Source organism: Pseudochaenichthys georgianus, unplaced genomic scaffold (assembly GCF_902827115.2).
Source record: "Pseudochaenichthys georgianus unplaced genomic scaffold, fPseGeo1.2 scaffold_1454_arrow_ctg1, whole genome shotgun sequence".
Lineage (NCBI taxonomy): Eukaryota > Metazoa > Chordata > Actinopteri > Perciformes > Channichthyidae > Pseudochaenichthys > Pseudochaenichthys georgianus.
Window position 1 is genome coordinate 1,169 of NW_027262307.1, and position 12,146 is coordinate 13,314.

General features: G+C 40.7%; 1 protein-coding gene across 1 annotated transcript; it reads right to left on the reverse strand.

Annotated features, from left to right (window-relative positions):
* Positions 1-5,600: 5,600 nt before the first annotated feature.
* LOC139433224 (protachykinin-1-like) lies at positions 5,601-9,524 on the reverse strand. The gene is made up of 5 exons (XM_071202151.1): positions 9,399-9,524; positions 7,964-8,060; positions 7,799-7,831; positions 7,645-7,698; positions 5,601-5,635 (listed from the first exon to the last, which is right to left on the reverse strand). The coding sequence occupies exons 1-5, from the start codon at positions 9,522-9,524 to the stop codon at positions 5,601-5,603; spliced, it is 345 nt and encodes a 114-aa protein (XP_071058252.1).
* Positions 9,525-12,146: the final 2,622 nt, after the last annotated feature.

Sequence of the window (12,146 nt, forward strand, 5' to 3'; positions counted from 1 at the left end):
TCTGGGCAGTGAAATTGGAGGTGGAAGCTGTCGCATGAAATCCTCTGAGTGTTTTGTCATATGTGAAAACATGTTTCCGTACAGCCCGGGGCTACCTGTGCTCTCTGCGTTTCACAGTTTAAAAAAAGACCGTTACATCTGATAAGGACATTTCTCTGTGTCTTGTTTTATATAATAATGTTTTCTATATTTCCTCTCACGCTGTTGTTGTTTCCCCTTCTCTGCATGTGGCTTTCGGAGTCACATCTTCCATCTAAAACCAAACAGGCCAAACATTTAAATAATTAGCTGTCAAATGATACTTTCAGCACCTTGCCTCAATGAACCTCTGACGACGTATTTAGAGTTGCTTATTCTTAAGTGGATTAACAGCAAAGTGCACTTTTAGTGAAAGAAATCCACCATAAACACACTTTAATATTGATGTTCCTGAATGCCTTTTGTACTTTTGCGGCGTTGAAATGATGAAATGAAGTATGACGGAGTGGTTCAAATATGATTGTCTGACTGAAATTGGAGAACAGTTGCAACCAGAGGTGGACAAAGTACGAGTATTTGAAGGATAAAGCGGCAGCCGTTGGAAATACTAAAGTCAAATACCTCCTGATGCTTCACTACGTCATCACAGATCATCTTTGAAACCCTGTGTTTCTGTTTGTTCCTCTTGTTTATCGCAGATCCAGTGGCAGCTATCTTTCTGTTTGCTAACACCTGCAGAGATGCACTGTTTCGCCCCCAGTGACTGCAGGGATGACACATAGTTAATAACACCCACACAAAACAGTAGCGTGGCGTCAATATGTAGCTCAGTCCTGCTTTTGTACCTGCTTCCCCACTTCCTTCCTGTTCAATAAACGCTAATGGTGAAACTAGAGTGTGTAGTGTCTCTACTTTAAAGAGTCCTCTCCTGCTGATGTTCAGGTGTATATCAGTATGTAGTGTCTCTACTTTAAAGAGTCCTCTCCTGCTGATGTTCAGGTGTATATCAGTATGTAGTGTCTCTACTTTAAAGAGTCCTCTCCTGCTGATGTTCAGGTGTATATCAGTATGTAGTGTCTCTACTTTAAAGAGTCCTCTCCTGCTGATGTTCAGGTGTATATCAGTGTGTAGTGTCTCTACTTTAAAGAGTCCTCTCCTGCTGATGTTCAGGTGTATATCAGTATGTAGTAGTCTCTACTTTAAAGAGTCCTCTCCTGCTGAATGTTCAGGTGTATATCAGTATGTAGTGTCTCTACTTTAAAGAGTCCTCTCCTGCTGATGTTCAGGTGTATATCAGTATGTAGTGTCTCTACTTTAAAGAGTCCTCTCCTGCTGATGTTCAGGTGTATATCAGTATGTAGTGTCTCTACTTTAAAGAGTCCTCTCCTGCTGATGTTCAGGTGTATATCAGTATGTAGTGTCTCTACTTTAAAGAGTCCTCTCCTGCTGATGTTCAGGTGTATATCAGTATGTAGTGTCTCTACTTTAAAGAGTCCTCTCCTGCTGATGTTCAGGTGTATATCAGTATGTAGTGTCTCTACTTTAAAGAGTCCTCTCCTGCTGATGTTCAGGTGTATATCAGCATGTAGTGTCTCTACTTTAAAGAGTCCTCTCCTGCTGATGTTCAGGTGTATATCAGTATGTAGTGTCTCTACTTTAAAGAGTCCTCTCCTGCTGATGTTCAGGTGTATATCAGTTTGTAGTGTCTCTACTTTAAAGAGTCCTCTCCTGCTGATGTTCAGGTGTATATCAGTATGTAGTGTCTCTACTTTAAAGAGTCCTCTCCTGCTGATGTTCAGGTGTATATCAGTATGTAGTGTCTCTACTTTAAAGAGTCCTCTCCTGCTGATGTTCAGGTGTATATCAGTATGTAGTGTCTCTACTTTAAAGAGTCCTCTCCTGCTGATGTTCAGGTGTATATCAGTATGTAGTGTCTCTACTTTAAAGAGTCCTCTCCTGCTGATGTTCAGGTGTATATCAGTATGTAGTGTCTCTACTTTAAAGAGTCCTCTCCTGCTGATGTTCAGGTGTATATCAGTATGTAGTGTCTCTACTTTAAAGAGTCCTCTCCTGCTGATGTTCAGGTGTATATCAGTATGTAGTGTCTCTACTTTAAAGAGTCCTCTCCTGCTGATGTTCAGGTGTATATCAGTATGTAGTGTCTCTACTTTAAAGAGTCCTCTCCTGCTGATGTTCAGGTGTATATCAGTATGTAGTGTCTCTACTTTAAAGAGTCCTCTCCTGCTGATGTTCAGGTGTATATCAGTATGTAGTGTCTCTACTTTAAAGAGTCCTCTCCTGCTGATGTTCAGGTGTATATCAGTATGTAGTGTCTCTACTTTAAAGAGTCCTCTCCTGCTGATGTCAGGTGTATATCAGTATGTAGTGTCTCTACTTTAAAGAGTCCTCTCCTGCTGATGTTCAGGTGTATATCAGTATGTAGTGTCTCTACTTTAAAGAGTCCTCTCCTGCTGATGTTCAGGTGTATATCAGTATGTAGTGTCTCTACTTTAAAGAGTCCTCTCCTGCTGATGTTCAGGTGTATATCAGTAGTGTAGTGTCTCTACTTTAAAGAGTCCTCTCCTGCTGATAATTCAGGTGTATATCAGTATGTAGTGTCTCTACTTTAAAGAGTCCTCTCCTGCTGATAGTTCAGGTGTATATCAGTATGTAGTGTCTCTACTTTAAAGAGTCCTCTCCTGCTGATATTCAGGTGTATATCAGTATGTAGTGTCTCTACTTTAAAGAGTCCTCTCCTGCTGATGTTCAGGTGTATATCAGTATGTAGTGTCTCTACTTTAAAGAGTCCTCTCCTGCTGATGTTCAGGTGTATATCAGTATGTAGTGTCTCTACTTTAAAGAGTCCTCTCCTGCTGATGTTCAGGTGTATATCAGTATGTAGTGTCTCTACTTTAAAGAGTCCTCTCCTGCTGATATTCAGGTGTATATCAGTATGTAGTGTCTCTACTTTAAAGAGTCCTCTCCTGCTGATATTCAGGTGTATATCAGTATGTAGTGTCTCTACTTTAAAGAGTCCTCTCCTGCTGATGTTCAGGTGTATATCAGTATGTAGTGTCTCTACTTTAAAGAGTCCTCTCCTGCTGATGTTCAGGTGTATATCAGTATGTAGTGTCTCTACTTTAAAGAGTCCTCTCCTGCTGATAGTTCAGGTGTATATCAGTATGTAGTGTCTCTACTTTAAAGAGTCCTCTCCTGCTGATATTCAGGTGTATATCAGTATGTAGTGTCTCTACTTTAAAGAGTCCTCTCCTGCTGATATTCAGGTGTATATCAGTATGTAGTGTCTCTACTTTAAAGAGTCCTCTCCTGCTGATGTTCAGGTGTATATCAGTATGTAGTGTCTCTACTTTAAAGAGTCCTCTCCTGCTGATAATCAGGTGTATATCAGTATGTAGTGTCTCTACTTTAAAGAGTCCTCTCCTGCTGATAATCAGGTGTATATCAGTATGTAGTGTCTCTACTTTAAAGAGTCCTCTCCTGCTGATAACCAGGTGTATATCAGTATGTCGTGTCTCTACTTTAAAGAGTCCTCTCCTGCTGATGTTCAGGTGTATATCAGTATGTAGTGTCTCTACTTTAAAGAGTCCTCTCCTGCTGATGTTCAGGTGTATATCAGTATGTAGTGTCTCTACTTTAAAGAGTCCTCTCCTGCTGATGTTCAGGTGTATATCAGTATGTCGTGTCTCTACTTTAAAGAGTCCTCTCCTGCTGATAATCAGGTGTATATCAGTATGTAGTGTCTCTACTTTAAAGAGTCCTCTCCTGCTGATAATCAGGTGTATATCAGTATGTCGTGTCTCTACTTTAAAGAGTCCTCTCCTGCTGATAATCAGGTGTATATCAGTATGTAGTGTCTCTACTTTAAAGAGTCCTCTCCTGCTGATGTTCAGGTGTATATCAGTATGTAGTGTCTCTACTTTAAAGAGTCCTCTCCTGCTGATGTTCAGGTGTATATCAGTATGTAGTGTCTCTACTTTAAAGAGTCCTCTCCTGCTGATAATCAGGTGTATATCAGTATGTAGTGTCTCTACTTTAAAGAGTCCTCTCCTGCTGATAACCAGGTGTATATCAGTATGTAGTGTCTCTACTTTAAAGAGTCCTCTCCTGCTGATAATCAGGTGTATATCAGTATGTAGTGTCTCTACTTTAAAGAGTCCTCTCCTGCTGATGTTCAGGTGTATATCAGTATGTAGTGTCTCTACTTTAAAGAGTCCTCTCCTGCTGATGTTCAGGTGTATATCAGTATGTAGTGTCTCTACTTTAAAGAGTCCTCTCCTGCTGATATTCAGGTGTATATCAGTATGTAGTGTCTCTACTTTAAAGAGTCCTCTCCTGCTGATAATCAGGTGTATATCAGTATGTAGTGTCTCTACTTTAAAGAGTCCTCTCCTGCTGATGTTCAGGTGTATATCAGTATGTAGTGTCTCTACTTTAAAGAGTCCTCTCCTGCTGATGTTCAGGTGTATATCAGTATGTAGTGTCTCTACTTTAAAGAGTCCTCTCCTGCTGATATTCAGGTGTATATCAGTATGTAGTGTCTCTACTTTAAAGAGTCCTCTCCTGCTGATAGTCAGGTGTATATCAGTATGTAGTGTCTCTACTTTAAAGAGTCCTCTCCTGCTGATGTTCAGGTGTATATCAGTATGTAGTGTCTCTACTTTAAAGAGTCCTCTCCTGCTGATATTCAGGTGTATATCAGTATGTAGTGTCTCTACTTTAAAGAGTCCTCTCCTGCTGATAGTTCAGGTGTATATCAGTATGTAGTGTCTCTACTTTAAAGAGTCCTCTCCTGCTGATGTTCAGGTGTATATCAGTATGTAGTGTCTCTACTTTAAAGAGTCCTCTCCTGCTGATAATTCAGGTGTATATCAGTATGTAGTGTCTCTACTTTAAAGAGTCCTCTCCTGCTGATATCAGGTGTATATCAGTATGTAGTGTCTCTACTTTAAAGAGTCCTCTCCTGCTGATGTTCAGGTGTATATCAGTATGTAGTGTCTCTACTTTAAAGAGTCCTCTCCTGCTGATGTTCTGGTGTATATCAGTATGTAGTGTCTCTACTTTAAAGAGTCCTCTCCTGCTGATAATCAGGTGTATATCAGTATGTAGTGTCTCTACTTTAAAGAGTCCTCTCCTGCTGATAATCAGGTGTATATCAGTATGTAGTGTCTCTACTTTAAAGAGTCCTCTCCTGCTGATGTTCAGGTGTATATCAGTATGTAGTGTCTCTACTTTAAAGAGTCCTCTCCTGCTGATAATCAGGTGTATATCAGTATGTAGTGTCTCTGAGGAAAAGAGCCAGATTTTCATCAAAAAAAGCAGAAAATAAATAATCTGAAGTGAATTTTTCACTCATTAAACTTTTATTTTTTACAGAGACGACACAGAATGAAGACACTTAACATCATCCGCTTTAATGGATTTAAAATAAGCAACTCCGTTAAAATAAACACGTACATGTATTTAAATATGAATAAAAGACGTTGATATCTGTGTATGTATTACATGATGTCAGTGTGAGTTGATCAACAACATGGCACTGGAATATACAGGGCAGGAAATTAAACTGTTATTATCGGGGATTTATTTTCTTCTATGTGTCTTTAATTAGAGTCTGGTGTCCAATCCTCTTCAGTATCTGGAAAATAAAAAGCAGAATATTAGAAACACAGACAATACAAGTTTCCACAAGCAGTGAAGAATATCACAATCAAAACTAATATATAGATCGGACACTTTCAAGCAGCGGTTCCCAACCTTTTTCAACTCAGACACACTTAAGCATCTAAAATGTTTCACGGCCCACATTCAACCATAACCAATACGGAGGCTAACCAAAGTTCTCAGAATACTTTTTATTTTATTTAGAAAAGGATCTGGCCATCGGTAACATTTTTATTACACGGTTTAGTTGAATACTCGATTCTTATTGGTCGATTCAGAACATGTGACACGTTGTTAATCCAGTAGAACAGACCGCTGTCAAGCGCTGTAATGACCGTTGCTAAGGAGGACCAAGAAAGAGAAAGGAAAAGAGGTTAAAATAAAAAAAGATTTTAATAATGAAATGTTTCCACACAAATCATAATGTTTTCAAATTATTTGGCGGCCAACTTTGCAATGCCTTCGCGGACCACTAGGGGGCCGCGGCCCACAGGTTGGGAACCGCTGCTTTAAAGCACAAAATAAAAATATAACAATTAAAAAAGAATCTAGAAATTATAAGGGAAAATCTTTAGACCGAATAATTGTGCAAAAATATAAAAATGTCCAGATTTCTCTTGTGTAATATTCTCTGTTTTCCAATATGTATTATCTCACTGGCTGCTACCTGTATTGTCTCATAATTGCACATTGTACACGTTATACTGCTGCTACTTACTTTTCAAATTCACCACAGATGTTTACTTACTTGATTTTAAATATACTGTATTTATTGGAGTATACATGGTGTGTATTGTGTAAATAAATTATTATGTTTATTTAATTTGTGTGTGTGACGAAGGTAACTTCGTCACTATGGACTGACGGCTTCGAGCCGGGTAATTTTGCACTTTATGAGCGCGATTGCACAGTACCGTTTGGCATGGCATATTGGCACATTTTATATAATTTATACTAATTATTGAGAGAGTATTTATTAAAGGATTAAACCGTATTAATTGAAATGTCGTCTGGCAGGTGCTGGTCGGGTCCTCGGCTCCGCCTGACAAGATAGGGGAGTTAGCGAGAGCGCCGAAAGTGTTTATGCTGGTGTATAATGACAGCGGTTAAGAATAATCCGGGTGCAAATAATATGTGGGGGGGTGTAGACATCATAGTGTTAAGTGGCATTAATTGTACAAGTGCTGACTGCGTTTAGTTGGGTGTGTACTTCTGTTCAGTTATATGTTTCTGTTTGAAAAGTGTTCCCCCTCCCATTATGTCTGTTGCTGGATTGTGTGCACCTGGGGCCCTGTGTTGTCTCCTCCCCCCTCACCTGTGTCTAGTTGCTGATTAGTGTGTGTGGGTATTTAGGCTCTGTTTCCCTGGCTGTTAGGGGCAGGTAGTGTGTGTGAGATCCTGGTGGCTGTGCTCATGTGAACAGCAGATTGAGGCTGTGTCATGTTTGTGAGTAATAAATGCCCACACCGGCTTATATTTGAATTCTCTGCCTCTTTCTCCTTGCTTGGTCGGGCCGCTCAACGGTCAGCGTCACAGTGTGTCTTTAATCAAACATATTTAACTTTGACTTCCTTTTTCCCCCAAAATGTTGAATTGTTCTCCAGATTTTTGGATTTTCTTCTGAACTTTTCTCAAAATTGTGACTTTTCTCCCCAACATTTTATTTTTTTCTTCAGAATTTTGACTTGTATTTAGAATTCGACTTTTTCAGGAATTTTTACTTTTTCCCGAATTCAGAAGTTTGATTTATTTTTCTGAATTTTGTCTTTTTTATCAAAATGTTGACTTTTTTTTAAATGTTTGACTTTTTTTCTCGACATTTCTTAGTTTTTACAGCTTTTGTGACTTATTTAGAATTTTGACTTTTCTCATAAATAATGTAACTGTTCTATCCTTTCATTGTTATAAAGGATTTCTGGTTCAGATTTCATTTCTTACACCAGAGAATTATTTAATTATTTTTTAAAAACATGTTTGTCTTACCTCCACCTAAACTTCTTCGGCCCATCAGTCCAACAAACATCTCGCCTTTATTTCCTGAAGAAGAGAGAAACACCTCATGAGGCTCATCTGGTGATCGTGATATACAAAAACACAAATTAAAGCACAATAAAAACCCTTTAGTGTAATAACTCACTTTTCTTTCCCACTCTCACATGTTGAGAGTCGCCTGAAATGAAGTAGGTATAAAGATATGTTGAAATATAACAATAGGTAAACAGCAGTAGTAATATTATACAGATGTTACTGTATTTAAAAAACCATAAATACCAATATTTACGTGTTTATTATGTATATTTACCGGTGCTCCTGCCCATGAGGCCGTGGAACTGCTGAGCTTTGGAGCGTTTGATGAGATCCAACAACCGGATACTGAGCCCTCTCTCCAGGGGGTAACCCTACACACACACACGCACACACGCACCACACACGCACGCACACACACGCACGCACGCACACACACACACACACACACACACACACACACACACACACACACACACACACACACACACACACACACACACACACACACACACACACACACACACAGGAAGGTTTGAAGTCAGGTTATTGCTCCTGTAAATCCTCCATCTCGTTACATTTACGGTGTAATTATAACATTTGTTTACACTATTGATGGCTTTTATTCTATTCTAATTAACTGTGTTTAATAATTGAATGTAAGTGTATACATGTCACTTCATTTGAATTAAGTGATCTTAGTCTAATTTAACTTATTTATTTTAGTTTATTTTAAGTATCTGAGGCTATATTAATTCCAGACACGCGTAAATCACGTTTGGATTCAAATATATGGATTTTATTACGACATATAACATACATTTCTGCTGAAACTGGATTCTTCTCCTATTGAGATATTTTTCTACAGGCTGAAGGCAACAATTATCAGTAAAAAATCGTATATTTGTGGAAACTAGAGTTGTTCTTGACTCCCGGACGTGCGTAAAGTCACGTTTGGATTATCACGCATCACTTATTTTAAACAACACGTCGATTATAAAGCTGAAGAAACATCCACTCAAATCAAAGAATCTTCTCAAAACACGTCCCGTTTCTTTTTACCTGCTAATCCTCCCAACGGTATTCTACCTCTCAACAAATGGTTTCATCTGTTCGTGGAGAAAAGTAGGAAATCATGTTTTTATATGTAAAAGAAAATCAGCAGAAAAAGTTAGTGAAAATTAGAGCTTTAATTTCACCTCCCAGACGTGCGTAACATCTCGTTTAGATACAAATATATACATTTTATTGCGACATATGTTATGTTTTTTTCACCTGAAAGTGGCTTCTGCTGATACTCAGAAAAGTATGAAATCATCATAATCATAATCTTTCTATGCTTCGAGTAATAATTATCAGAAAAAGTCGTAATCTTGTGGAAGAGAGCTATTACTGACTTTGAGACTGCGTAAAGACACCTCTTTACGACGTCCTTTCCCCTGACTCCTTCTGATAGGTAGACAAGAAGGACATCCTAAACCTTTAGACTAGAGGAAAACATTATTTAAAAAAGTCGTAAACTTGTGAAGAATTAGAGATGTTATGAACTCCAAGCAGAGCGAACAAATCACGTAATGGATTATTAGACCTCGCGCATTTTTATTTTAAATGCATGCCTCTTTCTTGCATCCTTTACAATGCAACTCCACCGCTAAAACAATCCACCTACTATCCGTGAATCCATCTTCTAATCGCGTCCGTGTTTTTCTCACCTGCCAGTCCTCCACCCTCCACACCTCTCCGTCTTCTTCTTCATTGGTGAGCGGGGTTCCCAACGCGCCAAACACCTGCACCCAGACCACCACGAGCAAAACCCCCGCGAGCTTCAGAGCCTCCATCCTCTCAGGCTGCAGATCGGACGAAACACAGAAAAGCGGGCACGGTTTTTACGCATGTACGTGCCAAACAACACCCTGTCCCTGAATATATATATATATATGTGTATGTGTGTGTGTGTGTGTGTGTGTGTGTGTGTGTTTGGTGTGCGAGTGTGTGAGTGCAGCTCTTATAAAGACCCTCTGTTTGCTCCTCCCCCCCACTCAAACCTCATATGAAATATTGTTTTATTGTGTGACTCGTGATGATGAATGAACTTGGTCTTATCTAAAGCAAACTGACCACTTCCGGTGGATGATGCAGGTGTTGCTCAAATGATTAAAGAGATCATTGAACAGCATTGTGTATTAAGAGACGGAGAAGTACACAGTCTTTACTTTGGTCAAATAGGTTTCTGTAATAAACTCATTTAACTTCCCTCATTTTCTCAATTTCAATTTAAAGTTGGTTATAACTATATATATATATATATATATTATATATACATTTCGTACTTTAGCACACAAAGGGCTTCAGAATTCATTACAAAAGTTGTAAAGTTCGGTATTTAAGACACTGTATTTCTAGATTATTCATTGAAAATAATCACACAATTATCATTTGTATATTCAGTCAAAATAATCAAAACATTGTCATTTGTGGCCGAAAGGTACAAACGCCTTGTGGCGTCCCAAGACTCCTCTTCCGTCAAGAGGAACGTGCTGCAGCTTCAGAGAGGATGCAGATATAAAAACACCAATGTTCCACATGAAGAAACATCTTCAGAAACTTGACAACACGTGCAGCGTTTAGAGGACATTCAGCAGCTTGAGGAGACATGGCAGCGTCTCCTGAAAGCTGCAGAAACCAGAAGCTCAAAACACAACGGAGACCAGGGGACACTAAAGAGTGACGCACACAGCTGGAGACCAGGGGACACTAAAGAGTGACACACACAGCTGGAGACCAGGGGACACTACAGAGTGACGCACACAGCTGGGAGACCAGGGGACACTAAAGAGTGACGCACACAGCTGGAAACCAGGGGACACTAAAGAGTGACGCACACAGCTGGAGACCAGGGGACACTAAAGAGTGACACACACAGCTGGAGACCAGTGGACACTAAAGAGTGACGCACACAGCTGGAGACCAGGGGACACTAAAGAGTGACGCACACAGCTGGGAGACCGGGGGACACTAAAGAGTGACACACACAGCTGGAGACCAGGGGACACTAAAGAGTGACGCACACAGCTGGAGACCAGGGGACACTAAAGAGTGATGTACACAGCTAGGAGACCGGGGGACACTAAAGAGTGACGCGCACAGCTGGGAGACCGGGGGACACTAAAGAGTGATGCACACAGTTGGGAGACCAGGGGACACTAAAGAGTGACGCACACAGTTGGGAGACCAGGGGACACTAAAGAGTGACGCACACAGCTGGGAGACCAGGGGACACTAAAGAGTGACGCACACAGCTGGAGACCAGGGGACACTAAAGAGTGACGCACACAGCTGGGAGACCAGGGGACACTAAAGAGTGACGCACACAGCTGGGAGACCAGGGGACACTAAAGAGTGACGCACACAGCTGGAGACCAGGGGACATTAAAGAGTGACGCACACAGCTGGAGACCAGGGGACACTAAAGAGTGGAGACCAGGGGACACTAAAGAGTGACGCACACAGCTGGAGACCAGGGGACACTAAAGAGTGACGCACACAGCTGGAGACCAGGGGACACTAAAGAGTGGAGACCAGGGGACACTAAAGAGCAGTGGCGAGCCGTGACTTTTATACCTATGCCCTCTGACAGCGTATACTTCAGCGGAATATGCAAAACGCATCGATGGCAGCGACCCTCGACCTCACAGAACTACACCTGTAAACAACCCAATGTGTGTTCTTTGAAATTGAAAAGGATGTTGCATTGTGTGTGTTACTTTCGTTGCAGTTGTTTGTCTTCAGTGTAATTTGGCATGCTTTTATTTTGAAGGCGAGTTTACGCTGTTGACAGGAAGTTGTGACGCACACTGCTGGACAACTATCTCTGATTCATGGGCCGTTTCTCAATCGCGAGGACGCTTGCTTGGTAGCACATGTCTTCCGAGTCACTTGCTTCAGAGGCAAGAATCCTTCCTGGCATTCGGAAAACGAAGAGTGGAACAGGCGAGCAAGGTTGCAGGTGTGCGTCACATGAGAGGCCCCGCCTTACATTTTCCGCCACAGATTTGGGGAAATTGGTCCGTGCGCAAAGCATTGTGGGGATTTTAAGGACGCGAAGTCTACTCACGTGCAGCCTCGAAATTACCCCCAAACCAAGGACGCGGCCTCGGTGGAATTCCAAGTATGCTGGAGATTGGAACAGTCCTTCGGCGGCACTCGATGACGTAGCATCCTTGAAATATTGGCTTGGAAGCCAGTTTCCTCGAGATTGAGAAACGGCCATGGTCTTATTTTAAAAATGTGATCACGTGACTCCTGATCAGTGTTGGGTGTAACGCGTTACAAAAGTAATGGAGTTACAGTAATATATTACTTTTTGCTGTAACGAAGTAATGTAACGCATTACTAATGAAATGTGGGTAATATATTACCCACAATGCTCAGTAACGCAGTTACAACACATTTTAACCCGA

Excerpts from the sequence above, each read along its gene's own strand:
- LOC139433224 (XM_071202151.1), bottom strand. The coding sequence starts at position 9,524 with ATGGAGGCTCTGAAGCTCGCGGGGGTTTTGCTCGTGGTGGTCTGGGTG. Across the intron at positions 8,061-9,398 it reads GGAGGGTGGAGGACTGGCAG|GGTTACCCCCTGGAGAGAGG; the intron begins GTGAGAAAAACA and ends GTGTGTGTGTAG. Across the intron at positions 7,832-7,963 it reads CCTCATGGGCAGGAGCACCG|GCGACTCTCAACATGTGAGA; the intron begins GTAAATATACAT and ends ACTTCATTTCAG.